The sequence below is a fragment of the Oncorhynchus tshawytscha genome, linkage group LG16 (genome assembly GCF_018296145.1).
Source record: "Oncorhynchus tshawytscha isolate Ot180627B linkage group LG16, Otsh_v2.0, whole genome shotgun sequence".
Taxonomy (NCBI): Eukaryota; Metazoa; Chordata; class Actinopteri; order Salmoniformes; family Salmonidae; genus Oncorhynchus; species Oncorhynchus tshawytscha.
The window spans coordinates 80383059-80408268 of record NC_056444.1 but is presented as its reverse complement, the minus strand read 5'-3'; the positions used below and the strand labels follow the sequence as shown (position 1 = coordinate 80408268).

The following is a 25210-nucleotide window of genomic DNA, read 5'->3' as shown; positions in this document are numbered from 1 at the left end:
AACTATGAAAATCTTAGCAGAATGAAACTTTCAGTGCACCAACACACAACTCAGACCAAAATAATCACTAATAATACTAGTGTAAACATATTGTGTGAGTGAATCTACCTGCAGTTTTGTAATTGTTTATCAAGAATTAAAAAATAAAAAGTATTTGACAACACCATACCATCCATCAAAGGGGGGGTTATGTTTATTAAATCACAAGTATTTTGCCAGAAAAATAGGACATTTTACTATGTAAGATTCCCAATCACTGGGATATTCAAAACAGTGAAGAGTTCAGTATATTAATTATCAAAACATTTGCTAGATATAAACTCCATCTCTGCTTGACTCTGAATGATCGATATACTGTATCGTGTGAAACGGTATCTATTGAATCAAGGGTTGGCACAAGATCGAGATGTGAGCTATAGCTTCTTATATCCAACATCATCAATTGAGTGATGAGAATCTATGCCTAATGTGAGAAGTAGTTTAAAAATCTCAGTTTGTAACGTCAACTTGAAGATCGAATTCCTTCCAAAAACACTCAAATGAATGGGCTCCGTAGAAATGAATTGAAAATCTAGATCAACCAAAGACATTTTTTCCCCCAGTTAATTCTCATAAAATTCTGAATTCCTTTTCAGCCTGTTGTGAGTGTAGGAAGGAGAAACATCACTGTTCTGTCACAGTGAGACGCTCCATCTTCTTAGCTGCTTCTTCTGTCGGCACCTTTGACTTTCTCTCTGGACTGGGAGTGGGAGTGTTGGGATAATCCCTATTACCAAAAATAGTACTACCAACTCGCACGTTGGTTGAACCCACCTCAATCTAAAGGAGGGAAATGAAAAAGAATACCTCAGAAGGGTATAATTTATACAAACAGCATGAGCATTCGAGTAGTAATGGGTAGTTAAATCAATATGTTAAGAACATATTGTATTAGCCATTAAGAAGGCTGAGACAGTGGAACTTACAGCGTGTTCAAAGTCAGTGGACATGCCCATACTAAGCTCCACATCCTCAAGGGGCAGCTGTAGACTGGCACAAACTTCCTGTCGCCGACTCAGCAAAGCCTGGTTGGTGATGCACAACAGACTTAACACACACTTATAGATCTTTACCAAAAGCCTTAACATAAAACATTTTTTTATTTTTTTATTTAACTAGGCAAGTCAGGGTAATCAAAACAGACAAATACCTGAAAATCTGGGTTAGGGCCATCAGCTAGGTCGTAGCCATAGCGACCAATGGTCATGAGTCCAGAGAAGTGTAGGGCAGAGCATTTGGATAAAATGTGTTTCACTGTGTTCACTGTCTCACCAGGAGGCAGTCCATGTTTACCTAGAGGAGACATAGAGCGGTAGTTAGTGTGTCTGTCTGGCAGGCAGGTTGACGTTTATTGTCATGAGTCTAAGCCAGGAGGAAAAACTGAGCGGGTTCCTCTAGATGGGACAGTTGCTATTGGCTATATGGTAAATAAATAAAAATACATGCGAAAACAAACATTTGCTTTTTGGTCTTAATTTAAAAAGGGGAATGGAAACACTTTAGGAAGTAAATTTAAAACAAAGAGATGTACTCAATCCAATAATACTAAACATGTTCATTTAACATAAAAACATATATTATATTTTTATATTTAGTATTTTGATTTTAATTCAAATATGAACTGTATAGTGCCAGGCTGTATGAATTGGCCTGTCCTGAAGAGGAAGGACGTGCCAGATCGAGCAAGCAGGATCTGCAGACAGCACTTTGCGATGAAGGGCACGTTCGATACGGCAACCGGGAGTCGTAATGCCTACGTTGAAGCCCTACCGACCATTCATCAACATCGCAAACTGTTTTTTATTTATTCTTTTTTTTTTTTTTTTTTTTTACCCCTTTTTCTCCCCAATTTTGTGGTGTCCAATTGTTGTATAGCTACTATCTTGTCTCATCGCTACAACTCCCGTATGGGCTCGGGAGAGATAAAGGTTGAAAGTCATGCGTCCTCCGATACACAACCCAACCTGCTTCTTAACACAGCATGCATCCAACCTGGAAGCCAGCCGCACCAATGTGTCGGAGGGCACCGTGCACCTGGCAACCTTGGTTAGCTTTTACTGCGCCCGGCCCGCCACAGGAGTCGCTGGTGCGCGATGAGACAAGGACATCCCTACCGACCAAGCCCTCCCTAACCCGGACGACGCTAGGCCAATTGTGCGTCGCCCCACGGACCTCCCAGTCGCGGCCGGTTACGACAGAGCCTGGGCGCGAACCCAGGGACTCTGATGGCACAGCTGGCGCTGCAGTACAGCGCCCTTAACAACTGCGCCACCCAGGAGGCCCGCAAACTATTGTTGACTAGGCCAGTGTTAGATGTCCCTGTATTTGCTGTGTGTGTTGACAAAGCATACAACACAGGTAGCTTGTTAATGCCAACTGATATATATATATATATGGGTTTACTTGTCTTCACAAAACGTTGGTTTGTTTTCAGGATGACATCTTCATCCCTGAACATGTTTTCATCCTGGAGGAGACTGTGCAGTAAGCAGAGGTGGTTCATGCAAATCCATGTTATTTCTAAAGGCTATTGTTTATTTCAAGTATATGCAGTGATTCTTGAATATAACTAGATCCTAATAGACGCCTTAATTTCTTTCTACCAACAGGAAGGAATGGTTAGTACAGCATGCCGAACTGACCCCTTGGTGCCAGAGTGTTCCTGTGCTGCGGTGGAGAAGAGGTCCACAGGGACCATCACTAAAGAGCTCGGGGTCCAGCTAGATTGCGCTCACAACCATCAGTATACAGCCAAATCCTGCCCCGATACGCCACAGACGGAGATCAGTGAAGACCATAACCTGCTGTATGAACCTGAGAGCTCAGAATCACAATCACAGTGCGAAGGTGTTCTGAAAATGGAGAAGGAGCCGGCCGTTCAACAGCGAATTCAAATAATACACCCATCCATAAAGGAAATCGTAGTGGACGTGCTACCATGTCCCGGTTCTGTTGTTTCGACTCTCTCTCTCAGCCTATGAATGCTCAGCTATGAAAAGCCAACTGACATTTGCTCCTGAGGTGTTGAACTCTTGCACCATCTATAACCACTGTGGTTAAGAGTTATTTTTTTGTATTTTTCACCCCTCCCCCCCAATTTCATGGTATCCAATTGGTAGTAATTACAGTCTTGTCTCATCGCTGCAACTCCCATACGGACTCAGGGGAGGCGAATGTTGAGAGCCATGCGTCCTCCGAAACACAACCCAACCAACCGCACTGCTTCTTGACACAATTCCCATCCAACCTGGAAGCCAGCCGCACCAATGTGTCGGAGGAAACACCGCTGACCTGGTTAGCGTGCACTGCGCTCGGCCCGCCACAAGAGTCGCTAGTGCGCGATGAGACGAGGATATCCCTACCGGCCAAACCCTCCCTAACCCGGACAACGCTGGGTCAATTGTGCGCTGCCCCATGGGCCTCCCGGTTGCGACAGAGCCTGGGCTCGAACCCACTGCGATGCAGTGCCGTAGACCACTGCGCCACTCGGGAGGCCTTGTGGTTAGTATATTAATGTAAAAAGGGCTTTTGTAAAATACATTTGATTGATTGTTTGCTGTGCTGGATATTCACTGTCTGAGTGATGGAACATGTTTATAGTATCTGTAACATATGTTGTTGCGTATTTAATCTGTAGTAGTAGAAACAATTACAAAGTGTCTCCCTGCTCCTCCTCTGCTGAGGGATGGGGCTGGAGAAATATAACCACTCTCAAATGCATAGACAGAGTTAAAGATAGAATGACTGACCATCCATGACATCAACATTGTAATCCTGTTTCTATGATCTGTTACCACTACCATGTACCCAGTTCGCTTTTGTTAAAGACATCTGCTAAATGGTATATATTATTAAAGTCTACTTTGACAACTAGCTGCCCAGTGTAGTTACCATTCCTTTCCAATAGATGGCAGCCAAAGCTAGTTGAAGTCACTAATCTAGCGGCAGGGACACCGGGATTAGTGCGCACTGAAAGTCGTTTTTATCTTCAAAGCAAGTTTATCTGGTTACGCTTGAACCTGTTGTTATAGTGGACAAGCTAACTAATACTATTTTTACATAAGGCGCAGGCATTATGTCTCTGTCTCAGGTTAGGCTAGATGTACTAAATTAACTGGTTCTATTCAAGGCCTTTGCTTCTGGCTATTATGCGCCTTTTGGAAGAAACGATACGCGCAGGGATGAGATGCCGTACACCCCTTCTAATTCTCCCTTGTGCCCACAGGGTGACCTGGTGATAAACTGCCAGCCTGTATACTCTGCAAACAAAATCATAAGAAAAGTTAGTGATTTTATTTCGGTATCGGACTATGTATTTAAATTGCTCAAAAAAATAAAGGGAACACTAAAATAACACATCCTAGATCTGAATGAATGAAATATTCTTATTAAATACTTTTTTCTTTACATAGTTGAATGTGCTGACAACAAAAATCACACAAAAATTATCAATGGAAATTTATCAACACATGGAGGTCTGGATTTGGAGTCACACTCAAAATTAAAGTGGAAAACCACACTACAGGCTGATCCAACTTTGATGTAATGTCCTTAAAACAAGTCAAAATGAGGCTCAGTAGTGTGTGTGGCCTCCACGTGCCTGTATGACCTCCCTACAACGCCTGGGCATGCTCCTGATGAGGTGGCGGATGGTCTCCTGAGGGATCTCCTCCCAGACCCGGACTAAAGCATCTGCCAACTCCTGGACAGTCTGTGGTGCAACGTGGCGTTGGTGGATGGAGCGAGACATGATGTCCCAGATGTGCTCAATTGGATTCAGGTCTGGGGAACGGGCGAGCCAGTCCATAGCATCAATGCCTTCCTCTTGCAGGAACTGCTGACACACTCCAGCCACATGAGGTCTAGCATCGTCTTGCATTAAGAGGAACCCAGGGCCAACCGCATCAGTATATGGTCTCACAAGGGGTCTGAGGATCTCATCTCTGTGCCTAATGGCAGTCAGGCTACCTCTGGCGAGCACACGGAGGGCTGTACGGCCCCCCCAAAGAAATGCCACCCCACACCTTGACTGACCCACCGCCAAACCGGTCATGCTGGAGGATGTTGCAGGCAGCAGAACGTTCTCCACGGCGTCTCCAGACTCTGTCACATGTGCTCAGTGTGAACCTGCTTTCATCTGTGAAGAGCACAGGGCGAATGGTGGTGAATTTGCCAATCTTGGTGTTCTCTGGCAAATGCCAAACGTCCTGCACGGTGTTGGGCTGTAAGCACAACCCCCACCTGTGGACGTCGGGCCCTCATACCACCCTCATGGAGTCTGTTTCTGACCTTTTGAGCAGACACATGCACATTTGTGGCCTGCTGGAGGTAATTTTGCAGGGCTCTGACAGTGCTCCTCCTGCTCCTCCTTGCACAAATGCGGAGGTAGCGGTCCTGCTGCTGGGTTGTTGCCCTCCTACGGCCTCCTCCACGTCTCCTGATGTACTGGCCTGTATCCTGGTAGCGCCTCCATGCTCTTGACACTACGCTGACAGACACAGCAAACCTTCTTGCCACAGCTCGCATTGATGTGCCATCCTGGATGAGCTGCACTACCTGAGCCACTTGTGTGGGTTCACCACTAGAGTGAAAGCACCGCCAGCATTCAAAAGTGACCAAAACATCAGCCAGGAAGCATAGGAACTGAGAAGTGGTCTGTGGTCACCACCTGCAGAACCACTCCTTTATTGGGGGTGTCTTGCTAATTGCCTATAATTTCCACCTGTTGTCTATTCCATTTGCACAACAGCATGTGCAATTTATTGTCAATCAGTGTTTGCTTCCTAAGTGGACAGTTTGATTTCACAGAAGTGTGATTGACTTGGAGTTACATTGTGTTGTTTAAGTGTTCCCTTTATTTTTTTGAGCAGTGTATAATGAGCACGTCCCATTATTGGTTAGGATGAGATTTCGTGAATCTGTCTGCGATTCGAACTCTGGTCGTCTAATTTAAAAGGTAAACGTGTTACCATAGCGCCAAACAGCGCTGATAATAAACATCTTTATAGGATACGGATTATATTTATTGAGCACCTACCTACTACTGATATTAACCTTATATTTATAATCAAGCAAAACTTCACCAATTATTTAACTGGCATATCGGCTGCTGTCTGGTTGAGTAACCTCTTCTACCAGGAGGTCCTTCATAAGGATTAATGACATGTCCAATACATACATTACCATCCAGACAGACTGACAGGAACCTCTGACCTGGATGTAATACATCACCATCCAGACAGACTGACAGGAACCTCTGACCTGGATGTAATACATCATCATCCTGACTGACTGACAGGAACCTCTGACCTAGATGGAATACAGTGGGATTTTGTGCTGTATCACCACAATTTCTCTACAACACATACACTCATACTCTAGCAGCATCCCCACTCACACCAGTTTGTGTTTGCCTAGGCAAACCCTCTAGCTGAGGTGTTTCAGGCGGCATGTCTGTGTTGTTACTGCTACGAGAACAAACTCTGATCTGGCAGTTTGGCTCAAACATGAACAGCTTCAGTAGGTTTATTGGCTCCCTAACTAAAGATATTTCATTCTATGTTATAAACTCATTCTCAGTCTCGGAGCTACTCGGTAAATTCAGACATTTTGGGGAGTTCCAAAATCTTCTCTCCTGTCAGTGATGCAACAATTTCAATATGGAGATTCACAGTTACAGTTAGCTGACATTCTAAATCCTGGTGTTTCCATTCCCCTTTAAGGTCAGACATTAGGGTTAGCAGTGTGGTTGTGGTCAGGCATTAGGGTTAGCAGTGTGGTTGTTGTCAGGCATTAGGGTTTGCAGTGAGGTTAGGGTTAGCAGTGTGGTTGTTGTCAGGCATTAGGGTTTGCAGTGAGGTTAGGGTTAGCAGTGTGGTTGTGGTCAGGCATTAGGGTTAGCAGTGTGGTTGTTGTCAGGCATTAGGGTTTGCAGTGAGGTTAAGGTTGGGCATTAGGGTTTGCAGTGAGGTTAGGGTTAGCAGTGTGGTTGTTGTTAGGCATTAGGGTTAGCAGTGTGGTTGTGGTCAGGCATTAGGGTTAGCAGCCATCTCTACAAATGCCTCCAGTACATGAGCCATCAATAAAATCCAAGCTGTGTGTGTGTGTACACTTACTTTCCTCCCCACTGGTGTTGATCTGAACCATGATCTTTAACTTCTGCGTACTAGCTGCTCTTAACCTCTGCCAGGAGCTGTTCACCTTGTCGGCCAACTTGGCTGAGTCCACCGTCTCCACCATGAACAGGTTTGGTACACCTGTGGGATGTGTGTGAGTAGAATTAAGATCTGTCGGCTCTACTAAAGGTTTCTATGGAATTGTGTTCAAAGCTTGACAAAGACCGATTTTGAGGTCGAAAGATGAAACATGTCAGCTTTTTTAATATTTTTTTTATTTAAATGTGTGAGTAGATTGACGGGTTTTGGGAGACATGCATGTTGATGTTGAAAGCTTTAAATATAGAGGCCTTTGGTGCACCTGAGCAGAACACTACACTATTAAAAATATGAAAACACAAAACATAACATGTTTCACAAGATGTTACTTACCCAAAAGTTTGTTGACATTATTCTTCTGTAAATGGCCAATAAAATGCCACTCGATTTCTGGGCATGATTCTAAAATCTACATTAGGACATAAATAAATATTTTTAACGGATGTCGGATAGACATGTCATGAGATTAAAAATAATGTGACTTCAAACCTTCGAACCAACCTGAGGATTTGATGCTTTATCCACAAGTTCATTCACCTAAAAGTCAAATTAAAAAGTTAAAAAACCACCAATGTCGTAACACCAGCAATAAAAGTTGTGTGTAACTGTATACCATGTTCAATACAAATACTCACATAGTTTTCACCAAAATTGCGATGCCCTTTTCGGTACGCCTCGATCACCATGTCAGGTGGTTTGGTCTTACTCACGGCTACCAGGCGGGGCGGCACCGCGGGCAACGTCTTGAATGGGAGAGCAGAGGAAAAAGAAGAGCAATATAATATATGGTGAATAAATGAATGGATGTGTGGATGAGATCCTCATAGACAAAGGGATAGTCACATCTTGATAAACTACTTCAGGACAGTCCAGTACATATCTGGTGCTCCTTCAGGAGGGCATATTGGGGGCACAATATGGAACGAAGAGAAATAGATGGTGTAGACAATGAAGAATTGTGCTCGCTGGCATTAGGGTTAGCAGTGTGGTTGTGGTTAAGGTTAGGCATTAGGGTTAGCAGTGAGGTCAAGGTTAGGCATTAGGGTTAGCAGTGTGGTTAAGGTTAGGCATTAGGGTTAGCAGTGTGGTCAAGGTTAGGCATTAGGGTTAGCAGTGTGTTAAGGTTAGGCATTAGGGTTAGCAGTGTGGTTGTGGTTAAGGTTAGGCATTAGGGTTAGCAGTGTGGTTAAGGTTAGGCATTAGGGTTAGCAGTGTGGTTAAGGTTAGGCATTAGGGTTAGCAGTGTGGTCAAGGTTAGGCATTAGGGTTAGCAGTGAGGTCAAGGTTAGGCATTAGGGTTAGCAGTGAGGTCAAGGTTAGGCATTAGGGTTAGCAGTGTGATTGTGGTTAGGCATTAGGGTTAGCAGTGAGGTCAAGGTTAGGCATTGGGGTTAGCAGTGTGGTCAAGGTTAGGCATTAGGGTTAGCAGTGTGGTCAAGGTTAGGCATTAGGGTTAGCAGTGAGGTCAAGGTTAGGCATTGGGGTTAGCAGTGTGGTCAAGGTTAGGCATTGGGGTTAGCAGTGTGGTCAAGGTTAGGCATTAGGGTTAGCAGTGTGGTCAAGGTTAGGCATTAGGGTTAGCAGTGTGATTGTGGTTAGGCATTAGGGTTAGCAGTGAGGTCAAGGTTAAGCATTGGGGTTAGCAGTGTGGTCAAGGTTAGGCATTGGGGTTAGCAGTGTGGTCAAGGTTAGGCATTAGGGTTAGCAGTGGTTAAGGTTAGGCATGGTCAAGATTAGGCATTAGGGTTAGCAGTGTGGTCAAGGTTAGGCATTGGGGTTAGCAGTGTGGTCAAGGTTAGGCATTAGGGTTAGCAGTGTGATTGTGGTTAGGCATTAGGGTTAGCAGTGAGGTCAAGGTTAGGCATTAGGGTTAGCAGTGAGGTTAGGCAAGGTTAGGTCATTAGGGTTAGCAGTGTGATTGTGGTTAGGCATTAGGGTTAGCAGTGAGGTCATTAGGTTAAGCATTGGGGTTAGCAGTGTGGTCAAGGTTAGGCATTGGGGTTAGCAGTGTGGTCAAGGTTAGGCATTAGGGTTAGCAGTGTGGTCAAGATTAGGCATTAGGGTTAAGATTAGGCATTAGGGTTAGCAGTGTGGTCAAGGTTAGGCATTAGGGTTCAGGTTAGGCAGTGTGTGGTCAAGGTTAGGCATTAGGGTTAGCAGTGTGGTTGTGGTTAGGGTTAGGTTAGGTTAGGCATTAGGGTTTAGCAGTGTGGTCAAGGTTAGGAATTAGGGTTAGCAGTGTGGTTAAGGTTAGGCATTAGGGTTAGCAGTGTGGTCAAGGTTAGGCATTAGGGTTAGCAGTGAGGTCAAGGTTAGGCATTAGGGTTAGCAGTGTGGTCAAGGTTAGGCATTAGGGTTTGCGGTGGCAACGTTTACAACACTACCCAGATATACTGTCCAAATGCACTTATTTTAGCCTGATGAAATTTCATTACAAGATGACAACCTGTCATTGAAATCGGAAATGGTTGTCTGCGTCTGTCCACGCAGTTGGATATTATGTCGCGTTAGTCGTGTCAGAAATGAGTTCAAATGAACTCAAATTATTAGTGAGATATCCGATGGGTTGATCGATTCTCTTCTCATCGCTCATCTTTAACACAATGGAAAAATATGATTTATTATTTAAATATTTTAAGTGCGTGGGCTACGGCGAGAAACCGTGCAGTTTCAGGCCATGTGGAGGAAAATGATGCGGGCGCTGGAGATGGGGGTGGAGGCTAGTGGATCTGGGCAGGTGTGATGTAGCTGTCGTTTGTATGTGTATGTTCTGTATTGTTTATCAAATATAAAATTAAATCAATATTTAATAATGCTGCGTTAATGTCGGAAACTCGGGACCCCCGAGTTCAAGTTTACGTGCGCACAGTATTCCCAGATAGTAGCGAATATGCCGCTTAAGGTCTTATTTGGGATAAGATGTTTGGATGCACCTTTCATATCCCGCTCACGAGTATCCCTTTATCCGTGACTAAACAGAATATTCCTAATATGGGTTAAATGAAATAGTAATTTAAATATGGACACAGTCTTTAGATCTATGACCTTTCACATGTATCCTAACTCCTGCAGAATGATGCATTTCTTGCAGTAAAATTATACAACAAAATGTTAATTTTGTCTCAGGAAGAGAGTGGAGAATTATGATTGATTACTTTCAGCATCTCTTGAGAAAATGCGAATTCGGTGTTGTGTTATCTCTGACTCTTATGCAAGCAGACAGTATTTCAACCACATAAAATATGCACTCAAAACGAACTGAAGTCTTATCAGAAACGTGTTTTATCATTTTCTCAACTTTTCATTTCCTTAAAACCGGTCAAACTGATAACATTTGGACATTTTCCACAGGATCAATCTTCCCAGTGTTTTTGCGTTCTCCCCGGTTACTAATGCATTAATTATATCAATGCAATATATTATTCTGGTGAGCACTACTTTATTTAGTCTTCTGGGGCAACGAGTTATGACAGAAGACAAGATACATGTAAAAATGGCCTACCAATTATAATATGGCCTACCAATTATAATATAGCCTCCCAAATGTCTGAAATTATATATTGAAAGTGGCCTAAATTAGGGTTGAATGTAGCCAGAAGCCTATACGGTGATGTACGGAGTACCAACAAAATACATTATGGAATTATGGTGTATCGAACTGCGCACGTGTAGCCTACAAAGTGATTTATTTGACAATCAGACGAAGATTTTTTTTTTCTAAACACCCATGATGTTAAACTGAGCCGTATCAGACCGCCTGCGAAAAACAGCATCCCATCTAAGATCAGCATATCCCAGGCATCTTATCCGAGTTTCTCATAACCGGGATACAAGCTTTTTGGGGTTATTGTAAACGTGATGTGTTTATATGTGTCAAGTCAAAAACAGAATACTTGAGTATCCCGAATAACGGGATATTGGTGTGCATGTAACGTGGTCATTGACCTCTACACAGAAAGTCCTTGCTTGGTGGGCTAAACAAAAAAGCGCCACCTGCTGGAAGGAGATAGATTTTCCGTCGAGTTGGGCATCTCTTCCTCTCTGGTATTACCTACCGGCTGGGAAAATCAACCCTAGACGATGGTGCAGTTTCTAAACCCAGAGGCGTAACACCGCAACACTTCCGGGAACGCTTGCGAAACATACCAAATTTACCAGGCCAAGTCAATGAGAAAGTGAACAATAATTCCTTAGTTAATTTTCTCGAAATCTAAAAACACAACCTAGATTCGAGCCAATATCTTAAATAATGTAGTTGAACATGTTATTAACTCCAACCTCGTGAAAGGGTTTTTTTCCCCCGTCAAAAACAACTTCAAATCAACATCAACTTTACAAATATATCGAAAGTGGTGCCTTTGAGTTGACGGCCTACACATGCGCAGTTCGGCGCGATACAACCGTTATGACCCAATGACGTGAATCTACGCATGAGATTAGATGGCCAACGTCACCACGACATCGCCTACAAGTGTCATCGGGGATTTCTATTTGGAGAAGCAATTTTAGGATCTCTACATTCATTACGGTCTGTGGTGCAGATCTAGCGCTCACTATCATAGGCTGCCTAGGCTAGTTCAATTGTAGTGGGATGGTGTCGATTGAACCAATACAAACGTTAATTCAACTACTAAACAGGTGTGCACGGAAGTTGATCGAATAAATGTTTTGCAATACTTACGAAACATTGACGTTAACATCACTGCAGCGAGCAGATCGTGTACAACCCTCCGCGTGGTAAGAGTTGGCTTCACGGGCCATGCGATAGGAAAGCGCTAAGTTTGTTAGCTAATTAGGTGATATCAAAATGTAATGTGCATTTTATGGTGTAACGTCTCAAAGGTTGAGGTGTTTTGCCTGACATACAAACTGGTCCACCCCCGCTTTTAAATATGACCATTTCGCACGACTCTAAAGTAGATACGGGTTCTTCCCAACTTGACTTACCTTGGGGCGACGTGCCGCCGCTTGATTTACCCTGTCTACCACCGCGTGTAACGCTTTTCCAACCTCCTCCGACATTCCTACTTTCCACATACTCAATACACTGTGCAACCAATGGTAGAGACCGGCTCTGCGTAATCAACACAAACGTGATCAACCCGTCAAAATAAAAGTCCTTTCTCTACCATAGAAAGCCTGTGTGAAGTGAGACGGCGACCCCTTGTGTTGACTGCAGAGAAATCAACCCGTGTCCATTAATTGTAGTCACGTGTGTAAAGAAAGGTGAAAAATTGGGGCAGTCAGTAACACGAATTCATTAGGGATAATAGCCCTCAATGTTTGAATAGATATCTATATTGTATGTTATCACCTAACTATAATTTTACATTAAATGTAATCCATCAAGTGCTTGAAACATGGAGGTAAAAAACACATGTGCGCAAAAATAAAAACAAAATACCCAGTTTATTCACAAGATTTCAAAATTAAAAATTTTCCAACTGAAATATCTGTCTAAACGTATCAAATACATAATCTATCAACAGGAAAAACAAGGAAATTACATAAAAAGTGTAATGTCCATTATTCCACTTCTTTCAAGATGATTCTGTCATCCCCGCCCTCATACTCTCTCAAGTGCCTCCAACATGATGATGCTGTTTCCTCTGATTACCTACAGAAAGTAAACAAAAAAAAGATTTTCACGCATAAAAAAAAAAGTGGTGACATTGATGAATAAAATCAAAATGTGTCTGTCCCCAGAGGTAGTGTGTAAATGTAGTTGACAACGCTGTTGGGTACTGACCACCATGCCTATGGTGTTCTGTATTCCCCCAGGGGCCATCTCCAAGCACTCATCCATCACCAAGTTCATGAAGGGGTCAAAACCTCGCAGGACTCCCTGGACCTGCCTGCCACCGTTCAGCTTCACTGAGGAACAAGATGTAGAACTTTGAAGACCCGGGGTGCATTAATTACACAGCTTCTGTTGCAAAAAGTTTCATAAAAACGCTAGCAAAGTGAACAGGGAAGGACATAGCAGAATTTGTCCGCTAGAAACTCTCCGTTTGGACAAATGATTACACCCGTGGACAACATTTCAACAACAGTAATAATGAGGCAAGCCAAATTGGAGACACTTTCTATTTCATATGGCTAAGAAATTGTAAATTGGGTTTGTCAATTCATGTGATCAAAGCCTTGGTTGGCTTTGCATACAAATAGATAATTCATAGTTTGTCAATTCAACTCGGCAGAACCATCGATATTCAGAATCAGTACTCACGAGAAAGCTTCTTGTCCATGAACCTGAAATGAGCAGAAAATATGTTATTATTATTTGCTAATAAAGATAGTTACACCACAAACTGTATGGCCATACCAGAGAGGGTTTGGCTATGTGTGAGTGTGCCAGACTAGCTCTGGTCCACACGCATACATCTGATTTACACAACGAGCTGCATGGTCATTGTTTAAATTGAACCTTTATTGAACTAGGCAAGTCAGTTAAGATCAAATTCTTATGATGGCCTTCCCCCAGCCAAACCCTCCCCTAACATGGACGACGCTGGGCCAATTGTGCCCCATGGGACTCCCGATCACGGCCGGTTGTGATACAGCCCGGGATCAAACCAGGGCCTGTAGTGACACCTCTAGCACTGAGATGCAGTACTTTCTATTTTCTACAGAGATCGCAAAACAATTCATATGTTGATGTAGAGCCCATCTGTGTTGGTAAAAATACGTTGGTTTTTATTGTTCGTCAGTTTCCGTATCAAAGAGCACCAACACGTACACTAACCATGAGCTTTGCGGTCACTATCGTCCAATCACAGAGCAGATACAAGTCATGTGATCTGTTAGCGATCACGTGACTTGTGTCTGCTCTGTGATTGGACGAAACAGACAGCAATGCTGTATTGGATGATTAGTTTGTTTGCCAACTAACTCTGGTAGGTACAGTCTTGACTTTTCTTTCATATCACTTAAAAAAAAAAGAAGTGATTTCTTATCTTTTGAATTAATGCTTCACCCCGGAGATTGTTATACCTATTCAACGATTGGAACCACGTGTCCAACATGTTTTTGTATGAAAAAAATGAGTGGGTGTCTCAGTTCCGGAACCATAACTGCGGAAAGAGGAGTGCAGCCAGGTCGGAGCTTTAGGACCTGTCGTGGAAATTCGTACACAGGGACACTCAGTCATTATTAAATGAGTCATTGTTTATTTGTCAGCACGCTGGAGGTTCCAACTAAGTCAATGCACCATATTACACGTTAAATCGGGAGCTCTGCAGCTGTCTTATATACGGCTATACACAGACAAGTGATATTTGCATGATTTAGCATAATTAATTAATCATTACCGTTTTTTTCCCATTCATGTGAACGACCAATATTGTTTCCTAACATGTGACAGACTTCTCCTCTCTAAGCTGACCTTGAAACTGAGATCTTTTGTTCGTTCTCAAAACAAGGTCTGGGCGTACTGCCAAATTGCAGCTATTGAAAGTGAGGATTTGTACAGTCAGCCACTTGCATGAACACAGAAATTAGTTAAGTTATAAGAAAAGCACAAATATTAAAATTCCATAACACACGCACACAAAGATAAAGGGTGTAATCATAATGCCGATTCTATAGCAAAAATGTTTGTCTGTTGCAAAAACGAAACGTTTACTCCAAACTGAAACGTTTATTGGACAAATTCAGGTAGGTCCCTCCCCGTTTCATTCCCGTTTTGTTATTAAACAGTAATCAGTTTCCGTAATGAATACACCCAAGTTCTAAAGCAACATTTTACGTTGGTGAGTTACAAAAGTATATTGAGTGGTGAGGAGGAGCTCCATGGACCCTTTGCCCCCGGAAGTCATTTAGCCATTCATTATAGGTCATTGCGCTCTGTAGAGTTGCTATTTTCTCGAGTTTTCTCGTGTCAATTAACTCCTGGCTTTCCTAGATTACTCACTATATTAATAGTCTGATTTGATCACCAAATATGACAAGTCAATAAAAAAAAAAAAGAGTTAAGGGTACAAAACTGTGTCTGGCTGTGTTGGCAAACATAGGTAACAGGTCTTCACACGGGGGCGGCAGGGTAGGTTAGAGCGTTGGACTAGTAACCGAAAGGTTGCAAGTTCAAATCCCCGAGCTGACAAGGTACTGTCGTTCTGCCCCTGAACAGGCAGTTAACCCACTGTTCCTAGGCCATCATTGAAAATAAGAATTTGTTCTTAACTGACTTGCCTTTTTAAATAAAGGTCCAATTAATATGCTTGTGGATAGAAACTTTAGCAAGAAATTGAAACATCTTTTTGATTTGAGTGTTCAGAATCTTTCAGTTTATCTGAGTTATTATTATTATTTTTTATTACAAACATGTAACGTGAAACGTTAATGTTGTAGTTGTACATTTTCAGTGAAAATGACTACAATAAATGTAATGTTGGTAGAAACCATCTGTCACTGTGATACAGTCTACACTTCTCAATGGGGAGAGTTTGTTTCTCAAGCCGGCAACACAAGAACACTGGGCACAGTGACCTTCGGCCTGCTTGCCGACTGCTGTCTGGAAGTAAAGAGAGGGAAGTAGCCAATAGCAGGCCAGGGTGACAGCTAAAAGCACAAGTTATTTATCATGTAGGCTGTTATCCTACTACAAATCGAATCAAGTGGGAGGAAACAAATTGGAGATGGGACCAAATCCAGATGGTGACCAATACTACCTGTTTTTTCCCCCCGCCCTTACCCATCAAAATAAACACTTTATTTTACTAGTGCCATGCTGCTGTTGTTGCATAAACTAGCTAGCTGGGAAGGGCTCATCAGGACCAGTGACTGAACTGAATCCATTCGTCTCCACACTTGACTCTCAGCTGCGCAACATAAGTTATCTATTTGGGCACCAGGCGTGTCCGTATAGCCTCTCCCAAAATAAATGAACGGTGAAGACGCTGCCGAACCTGAAGTACAATAAGAACTGGAGACTGCGTCCAAGATGTCCGCCCAGTTGTTTTCAAGGTAACTCACGTTCGCATACGCCGATTCATGAACCGTCTATATCCGGGTTACATCCGGGTTATATGGACCAAAATGACATGCGCACTAGCACTCCGTGTGCACAGGAAGTAGCGTCATCACGTCATCCAAAAACATATATTGGATTAGGGCTGGGCGATATGGCCATTATCTCATATCCCGATATAGGTCATTTCATATCCCGATAACGATACATATCACAATATTGCACATTTTCTGTAAATTCAATGAATAAATAGTTTATATAAAATGACCACATGTAAAGGCCTATTTCTTATTACATTTTGAATTACTTACTCATTATATTTAGAACCTGTGCAAATTTTCAATTAAGCATGTAACAAAATCTAAAATATTAATGTATAAAATCTAAAAAAGTAAATAGAAAACACTTCAACTATAGTTGCAAACAAAAATAAATATAGGCCTAAAATACTAATATATATATAACAAACCTGGGTTTATAAGCGCGGAAATGGACTCTGCCGCTTGAGCATGATTTTGGGGCACAGTCGACAGCGAGCTGGACTTCGGGCTAGAAGGTCGAGGGTTTGAGGCCTGCTCCCTGCCCGTTTCATTACAATACATATATATTTTTGGGAGGGCTTGCCTGTTTTGCATGTTATTTTGGCATTAATACGTATATATCGATTTGCATGTGGTACCTTGGGTTGTTGGCACCAACTCACGAAACCCCCGTTTCCCGACAGTGTAAATTGGGGCCAGGTCTTTGCAGATGTTAGTTGTAACGGCAGCTGTTCTCTCCATCCATCTTCATGGTTCTTTGCCATATGCTGTGCCGCGGGCAAAAGCCTCTTGCAACGTCTGAGACGGGGGTTTGTTTTGAGCACTCGACTCTACTTTTTTGGGTCTCATCCGTAGACTCTTTCCGTTCTGTTTCACACGATTCTTGCGTAGGTGGTAAAAGAGGTTAGTGGTGTTTGAGCCCGTTGTCGGGACCGGTCTGCGGCATATTTTTGTAGAGGACAGTTTTCTGGTCCGTGTCAGACTTTTCATACCCAATCTACGTCCATGAGACCGAAGTTGCCCCTTTTTTAGGTACGGTCTCCGTGCTCTGTGTCACGTTCACTCTCCTCCGTGTTTGTTTGTGCAAAGTGTTATCCAATTGACTAAAAATATTGCCGTAAAGAGTTATTTGTGACACAAAACAAATTATACAGCATAATATGAAACGATAAGACGTTTTTCTATCGTCACACAACGTATATCATCCAGCCCTACATTGGATGAATATAAAATGTAAATATCTTTGGCCTCAGCTACATTTAAAATAATTTTATGGATGTTTTGTGCACAAAGGTGATGACTAACGGGTCATAATAGGACATTTCAAATTTGACTGTGTATGAAAGTTGTCTTTCCGGGTCGGGCTTCAGTTAAACTGCTTTTAGACCAGAACCCTGGCCCCCTGGGTTGACTCCTCACCACCACCAGAGGAAGAGCGGCCCAATTCGGTGGAAATCTGTCTCCCTCCAGCAGGTGGCGTTTTTTCGCCCACCAAACAAGGGTTTTTTTGTATTTTTTGTATAGGCTTAAATTATTTCGAGTGTACTGATATCAGTAAGACACGTGACATCCTGGCAACTTTGAGAGAAAAAAAAACACTTTATAGCAGAGTTTCCTCGAGATGGCTATGCATATTAAAGGGTTTGAGGCTAATATCATATCGTCTTTCCATTGAATACAGGCGGGTTCACGTCAACAACACGAACATTCAAAATAAGATTACAATACTGTATCCACCAATCCAAAGGAAGGATGGACGGAGAGACATGTATCTTGTCAGTATATCCATAATCTTTCCAACCACTATTGAACATGAAGCCGGACACTAACCCACATGTGGGGGACTCCTTTAAATACGACTGAGCGCAGAGCGTCGTGCAATGGACCAGAACTAGACTGCCACAAGATTAATAAACCAAAAACAGAGACCCCACCCATTAAAAAAACACTTTCGTTTGTAAAACATGATTTAAAAAAAAAAAAAATCATATTCAATGTAAATGTGTGCATGGTTTAACTAGCTGTCATTTTCATTCATTAAGTTAGCTAGCAATTTGACTAGCCGCACAACAGCAGCTAGCTGACGTTACCGACTACCGGTAGCTTTGTTGGCTAGCGCGTAGCTAATCATGTTAGCTTGCTAGGCACATGATCTACAATGGACCGTGAAATACGGTAATATTGGAAATATTGGCAATATGTACATTGTTACGTCATGCCAATAAAGCGAATTGAAATATGATCGTAGACCAAATGTGTATTAAAAAAGGAACTCACTTTTTCAACTCTGGTGGGTGTGCTTTACTCATGTTTCTTTTTGTAGTGGTTCCTTCAGTTCGTGAAAAAGCGGAAAAGAATGCGCAACAAGCAGAACCGGAAACAGTCATGCAGACTTCCTCTAACGTAAGTGGGCACATCGCCGCCTACTGACTAGATGTAATTGCAGCTTGCTTTTTCTCTTCGTATACACACGGTGTACAAAACATTAATTAAGAACATATTCCTTACAAGTGTCTTGCCATGTTGAATTCTGTAACTACACGAATGGAGTAAACACAAAACATTTTCATGGGAGAATACTTTTAATGAGGTATGTTCTAAGAAAAGTTTGCTAACTCGGATACAAAGGCACTTTCCTAAGTTGAAACCTAAAATACTTTAAAAAAATAACATTTGACATTCTTTTAAGATTTTATTATATATATTTTTTTTACAAAACAGCAGAAAATTGATAACCTGGTACACCAATTGCTAACAAACAATTGCAGGAAGGTTGCTATCACTGCTTGTTTTGCATAATAATATCCAAGACAAAGCTTCTTCCAGAGAAAATGAACCTGTCATGTCACATTGTTAGATGGCCTTTAGTGGCTCCATGAGTATGCATATATCTCTCTCTCACACACACACACACACACGCACACACAGGTAAATAATCATGACATTAATGCTAAACCAGTGTCACACTTACAAGTACAATGCCATCAAGAGTTGGAAAAAAAAATCACATTAAATGGAAATATGGTCTTCATTTGAGTCATCAAATCAAAACCTGTCAATATTATAGTAAACTATATCACTGTCCATTCCAACTTCTATGTTACATAAAAAATACTTTATTTAAAAGCTTTTTGAAACCACATCTTAGGCCATGTTATTTGTAACAGTGCAGTTAATATTGCAACCCAGATTTGTTGGAAGTTGAATTGGGTTGTTTATAAAGATTGAAAGTAATATATTTCAAAGCTCCAGTAACATGCTAAATTAGGTCTTGCGTATATTAATTTCATTGAAACCAAATCAACAAATGGATGGTTGGATCTGATTTGTGATGGGATATAAAATGTAGAAATCAAGAATTAACATGACGAGGATTTAGGCCTAGGAAGATTGTGTCTTCAGCACTTCCAGTGTACCATTGTTGGTCAGTCACAAAAGGTATCAGACAACACACACATTTTTGTTGTTTCAATGTATTGTTGCAACTGGAATGGCATGTTGACATGAGTTACATCCAAACAGCTATTCTGGCGAGAGGTCTAAATATTTCACACTTTAAAATGTACATGTACACATAATATTCTCTTGGGAACTCAGTACAGCTTGTTAAAAAAGAAGAGAAGAGTACATCATCTCAGATTTTGCCATCAGTGTCTGAATAGCTCCTCTCCTCATCGCCACTGACAACGAGGTGATTTTGGCAGTGTTGTAAGAAAGTGTCCAGTGTTATAAAAGCCTTCAGGCAGGGCACACAATGGTAGGCCCTCCGAAGCTTGGCCCCAGGCTTCTTAGAGATACTCATGCCCTGACTGCACACGCTGCAGTGTCTCATACTCCCTGTAGGCTGATGCAGCTCCTCATGCTCCTTCAGAGCAGACTGCAAAGAAAACACCTCAGCACAAGATGGGCAAGGAAACTCTCCCTCTTCCTCTTTCATGGGAATTTTCTTTGGTCTCCCTCTGCTAACCTTGACCAAAGTTCCTCTCATCTTCCGTGATAGGTTGCTTTTAGTCTTTTTTGGCATCTTCTCAGCTAACTTGGGCTCCTTGGCTGCTTTCCCAACCTGCTGAACATGGCTTGGTGGTTCTTGACTATGATTCTTGACGTGTGCTTTAAGTGACAAATGGTGCAAGAACACTTTACCACAAACGTCACATGGGTAAGTCTCTCTTTTCCTCCGCTTGCTAATCAGCGGCCTTGGATCTCTTCTGATATCCTTCTCTCTGCTGTGGGATTCTTGTCTGTGCAAGTACAGCTTGGCAGTGCTTGGGAAGACCTTGTCACAGGAACGACAGGAGAGGAGTTGACTCTTCTGCTTGGATTTTCTATTTACCCCATTTGTGCCTTCTTTTGGCGGGAGATACTTAGAGATACTCCACTCCTTCTGATGTGAGGATCGCTGATGGCAGGCAAGGCCAGCCCCTGAGCGAAAGCTCTTGGAGCAAAGTGGGCATTGGTTTGGCCTGTCAGGAACTGGAGCACTAGTTGCATCAGGGGAAGGAGAGTCCGAGGGGGGAGAGTCAGGGGGAGAAGAGTCAGACAGGGCAGATTCAGGCGAGGGAGAGTCAGCGGGAGGGCTGACAACCTTTGCAGTTCGTGAGGCAGATTTACTACAGCCAGCCTGCTGATGGTGAAGCAGCGCTTGCTTTTGGCTAAAGCCTTTACCACACGGAGCACAGGCATATGATCTGCTCTCATGATGGTGGGACTGGTGATGAAGGGACTTATCCTGGACACTCTGAGAGTCTGAGGTTGAAGCCTTGCATGCATTGCATGGAGCATCTAGCTGAGGTTTACCACAACAGACCTGACAAGGGGCTGCATCATGAATACACTTGTGCAACTGCAAAGAGGATAGGAGAGAGAACTCCTTGCCACAGGAAAGGCATCGGTGACGCTTAGGTAAGGCATGCTCTCCCTGCTGGTGGTGCAATAACTCGGCCATGTCAGAGAATCCCTGACCGCACTCTGCACACACACTCGGGCACACATCAGGCAGTAGTTGGTTTTGGCTTTTACTCTCTTGCTTTTGTGCCACAAGTTTTGCCAGCTTTGTTAGCGCGTCTGATGCAGGCTTAGTCCGAGCAAACGACTCCTGAACTCTTGTTTTGTTCCAACTGCAAGGAACTGCATCCATCTTCAACCAAGGCACCTAGTTGGAGGTACAGAGGACAGTCTATTAGACACGTTAATGAATAAAGTAAATATGGGAAATTCATCATCCTAATACAAGGGGAAACGTAGCTATAACCTACAAAACATTTCCTTGTTCTATCTTTTTATAGTACAATGGTTGGCTGCAGAGACGGCTGTACATTTGTCACCCTCTGTAGCTCAGTTGGTAGAGCATGGCGCATGCACCGTGGTGGGTTCGATTCCCGAGACCACCCATGCGTGCACGCATGACTGTAATTCGCTTTGGTTAAAAGTGTCTGCTACATTTCATATATAAATCCCTTAACTACCTACGGCGTCTCGCAACTCAAATTATAGCAGGCACTGCAAATGTGGTAGTTGAGTATTTAACAAAGTCTACACGCAGTGGTAATAAAACAAATAGCAGGGAATCGCTATAACGTTAGCTAGTTGCGTTAGCTAGCTAGCTAAACAAGACCGAATGTTAAAAGTGCCCCCACTCCTACAACGAAATGAGCGTACCTTTTTTTGTCAAACAAACTTGAATACAGGCAACATATTCGTTTCCAACAAGTGTAGAAGTAATTTTTCAAGATAAGTACTTGGCTAACGTTACCAAAACTTTGTTTTCATATCCATGTAGCACCGTTGCCATGTGTTCCAAAGTGAAGCCAAGTTGTTTGTGTACTTTGAGTTTAGATAAGACTACAAAACCTAGCATTCTGGTACTTCCGTTTCCACCAATGAGTCATTCAAGAACACTAACGGGTTCAGGAAAGTTGGTAATGTTAGAGAACAACCCAATGATATAATATACATATAGGTAGGGGTAAAGTGACTATACATAGATAATAAACAGCGAGTAGCAGCAGGGTAAAAATGTGTGTATGTGTGTGTGTGTGTGTGTGTGTGGGGGGGGGTCAATGCAAATAGTCCAGTTAGACATTTAATTAGCTGTTCAGCAGTTTCATGGCTTGAGGGAAGACACTGTTTAGGAGCCTTTTGGTCCGAGGCTTGGAGCTCCGGAGAGAACAGTCTATGACTTGGGTGGCTGGAGTCTTTGCCATTTTTTAGGGCCTTCCTCTGACACCACTCAGTATATAGCGGTAGGTAGCCTAGTGGTTAGAATGTTGGACTAGTAACTAAAAGGTTGCAAGATTGAATCCCTGAGCTGACAAGGTAAAAAATCTGTTGTTCCGCCCCTGAACAAGGCAGTTAACCCACTGTTCTTAGGTCGTCATTGAAAATAAGAATTTGTTCTTATCTGACTTGCCTAGTTAAATAAAGGCAAAAAATAAATAGGTCCTGGATGGTAAGAGCTTGGCCCCAGTGATGTACTGGACTGTACACACTACCCTCTGTAGTGGTTGGAGGCTGGGCAGTTGCCATACTAGGCTGTGATGCAACAAGTGATGCTCTTGATGGTGCAGCTGTAGAACTTTCTGAGGACCCATGCCAAATCATTTCAGTGTTTTGAGGGGGAATAGGTATTGTCGTGCCCTCTTCACGACTGTCTTGGTGTGTTTGGACCATGATAGTTTGTTGGTGATGTGGACACCAAGGAACTTGAAGCTCTCAACCTGCTCCACTACAGCTCTGTCGATGAGAATGGGGGCGTGCTTGGTCCTCCTTTTCTCTAGTTCACAATCATCTCCTTTGTCTTGATCACGTTGAGAGAGAGGTTGCTGTCTTGTCCTGGCACCACACTGCCAGGTCTCTTGACTTCTGGCAGAAGTCCGCAAGTTGTTGTAATTCTAGATGGCCAGATAGCTATCAACAATGACAAGAAACTGCCATGTGGGGGAATCATAAGTGACTTGTTTCAGCTAGTTTTATCTTGTTCTTGATACCATGTCCTGTTTTGAGGTGTTTTGACTGATGCTAATATGGCCAACAAATTCCCTAGCTAACCAACAACTGTAACAATGTATTTGAGAGACAACAAGTGCTCATTGTGCCAATTTATTTATGTTTTCAATAAACATGGAGATGAAATATAGTTTACATGTTGTCAAAAATCAAAGCCAAACCAGTCTGTTTTGCGCCATGGTTGCACGCACATCTGTTTGGTTGCTAAACAACCAACCAATCTATACCTTGCAAAATATTTGTTACACCAGTGGAGGAGTACTAAAATGGAGGCGAGTTGGCTTCAAAACAGCAACCCCTATCAGTTATCTAGTGTGTGTATATACTGTATATATATATCATTGGATGAACTCCAAAGTTTATGATTAGAGAATTAAGTGGAGTGTAAAATATACAAATATTCAATTTAGCCAGAGAGGAGTATAAATCTGAGCTTTTTGGGTGTATGTCAGTGAGGTGATGTGTGCATGATCACTCCCACTACCCCCCCCTAATGCACAACACATAACAACATGGCTCAGTCAAAACAAAGGGTAACAATCGTTTAATATAAACAAAAAGTTAATATACAGCAGAATACTGTAATATTTCCTCAATTTAAGGCTAAAACCAGTAATGACTACAGAAGCATGGAACTGAAAGGAAACATTATTGGCCGAATAGTTTGGCATTGAAGATTAGAAAAAGACAAATGAATGATTGGAAATTTGAATTTAGACAATGACTTCAGGTTTCATTGTCCTATATCTCCTGTTTTTAAAATCAAAATGCAGTGAACCTTTGCATGACCATAAAACAACGCGACATGGAGTGAATAATACAATCGTAGAATGAATTAAATAAAAATTACACAAAGTCAGAATTTTTTTTGAGCAAATAAACAAATGAGGACAGAGCACAGTTTAAGGCTGAAAGGCAACTACTCAAATACACCAACAAATCATTATAAAATGTGAAAATGCCAACTAAGAACACAAGTCTGCATTTTTCCTACAAAAACACTGACTTGAGCAGACATGGTAAAATATGTACCTGGAACAAGCAGAACTCTAAAGTAGAATGACAATTAGATGATTTAATTGCAGAAAAATCCTAATTGAACTACATAGTGATCTTAAAAACCAATATGAGAATTATACTGGTACAGAAGTTATGGCACTTCAGTTTTCTCATTATCATGATTACACATCCAATACCACCAAGTTCACTGTTCTAGCACTGATTATTGAAAAACTAACCAGGATCTTCAGATTGTGCCAGAAAAACTGATGCACGAAAAAACGTACTTCAGTTTAATTATGTTAGGTTGTCATAGGGTCACAAAAAAAACCTGACAAAACTAATTTGAGCCATATTGTTGAAACTGAACCTAAATGCCAATCAATTCATTGGTTGCACCTCCATCACTCGGTCGCGTCATACCATTCTTATGAACGTTCTCCATCTGCCTTTGATCTAAAATGCATTGAGTAGAATGCTCAGTCGGGCATCAGTTCAAAACAAATGTTCAAAACCATATTGTGACGAAACAAGCAACCATGAATACAAGAATGACTGTCACATCTTTCCTACCATAGCAGAGAAATGGGTATGAAAGTTGGAAATGTAATTACTATTCCTGATTTACATCAGCTAAGTGAGGTCAAGGCAGGTAGGCTACGACATAACCCCAATATCAACTGGTAGGCTACGACATAACCCCAATATCAACTGGTAGGCTACGACATAACCCCAATATCAACTGGTAGGCTACTACATAACCCCAATATCAACTGGTAGGCTACTACATAACCCCAATATCAACTGGTAGGCTACTACATAACCCCAATATCAACTGGTAGGCTACTACATAACCCCAATATCAACTGGTAGGCTACTACATAACCCCAATATCAACTGGTAGGCTACTACATAACCCCAACTGGTAATATATCAACTGGTAG

At 42.2% G+C, this 25210-nt stretch overlaps 3 protein-coding genes across 4 annotated transcripts; all 3 read right to left on the bottom strand.

The window, feature by feature from the left end:
* Positions 1-175: 175 nt before the first annotated feature.
* Positions 176-12353, bottom strand: LOC112216400 (pyridoxal phosphate binding protein). Its single transcript, XM_024376375.2, has 8 exons — positions 12201-12353; positions 7889-7996; positions 7755-7790; positions 7587-7662; positions 7155-7295; positions 1190-1332; positions 966-1064; positions 176-819 (listed from the first exon to the last, which is right to left on the bottom strand). The coding sequence occupies exons 1-8, from the start codon at positions 12288-12290 to the stop codon at positions 664-666; spliced, it is 849 nt and encodes a 282-aa protein (XP_024232143.1). The 5' UTR covers positions 12291-12353; the 3' UTR covers positions 176-663.
* A 290-nt stretch (positions 12354-12643) lies between these two features.
* LOC112216404 (small nuclear ribonucleoprotein G) lies at positions 12644-18664 on the bottom strand. Its single transcript, XM_024376379.2, has 4 exons — positions 18540-18664; positions 13483-13505; positions 13003-13127; positions 12644-12870 (listed from the first exon to the last, which is right to left on the bottom strand). The coding sequence occupies exons 1-4, from the start codon at positions 18647-18649 to the stop codon at positions 12820-12822; spliced, it is 309 nt and encodes a 102-aa protein (XP_024232147.2). The 5' UTR covers positions 18650-18664; the 3' UTR covers positions 12644-12819.
* Positions 18665-18825: 161 nt separating this feature from the next.
* On the bottom strand, positions 18826-22108 carry LOC112216395 (zinc finger protein 226). 2 transcript variants are annotated; one of them, XM_024376368.2, is made up of 2 exons: positions 22015-22108; positions 18826-21414 (listed from the first exon to the last, which is right to left on the bottom strand). In XM_024376368.2, the coding sequence occupies exons 1-2, from the start codon at positions 22051-22053 to the stop codon at positions 19897-19899; spliced, it is 1557 nt and encodes a 518-aa protein (XP_024232136.2). In that variant the 5' UTR covers positions 22054-22108; the 3' UTR covers positions 18826-19896. The 2 variants fall into 2 exon arrangements, with proteins under 2 accessions (XP_024232136.2, XP_024232137.2); XM_024376369.2 differs by having other exon boundaries at positions 21921-22086.
* Between the last annotated feature and the right edge of the window lie 3102 nt (positions 22109-25210).

Bases quoted from the DNA above. Each gene is read 5' to 3' on its own strand.
- LOC112216400 (XM_024376375.2), bottom strand. From the start codon at position 12,290: ATGTGGAAAGTAGGAATGTCGGAGGAGGTTGGAAAAGCGTTACACGCG. The intron at 7,791-7,888 runs GTGAGTATTTGT...TTTGACTTTTAG, and splicing joins GCAATTTTGGTGAAAACTAT to GTGAATGAACTTGTGGATAA. The intron at 1,333-7,154 runs GTAAGTGTACAC...TGTCTCCTCTAG, and splicing joins CAACACCAGTGGGGAGGAAA to GTAAACATGGACTGCCTCCT.
- LOC112216404 (XM_024376379.2), bottom strand. From the start codon at position 18,649: ATGACTGTTTCCGGTTCTGCTTGTTGCGCATTCTTTTCCGCTTTTTCA. The intron at 13,128-13,482 runs GTGAGTACTGAT...CTTGTTCCTCAG, and splicing joins CATGGACAAGAAGCTTTCTC to TGAAGCTGAACGGTGGCAGG. The intron at 12,871-13,002 runs GTCAGTACCCAA...TACTTTCTGTAG, and splicing joins AGAACACCATAGGCATGGTG to GTAATCAGAGGAAACAGCAT.
- LOC112216395 (XM_024376368.2), bottom strand. From the start codon at position 22,053: ATGGCAACGGTGCTACATGGATATGAAAACAAAGTTTTG. The intron at 21,415-22,014 runs GTAACGTTAGCC...ACCTCCAACTAG, and splicing joins GATATGAAAACAAAGTTTTG to GTGCCTTGGTTGAAGATGGA.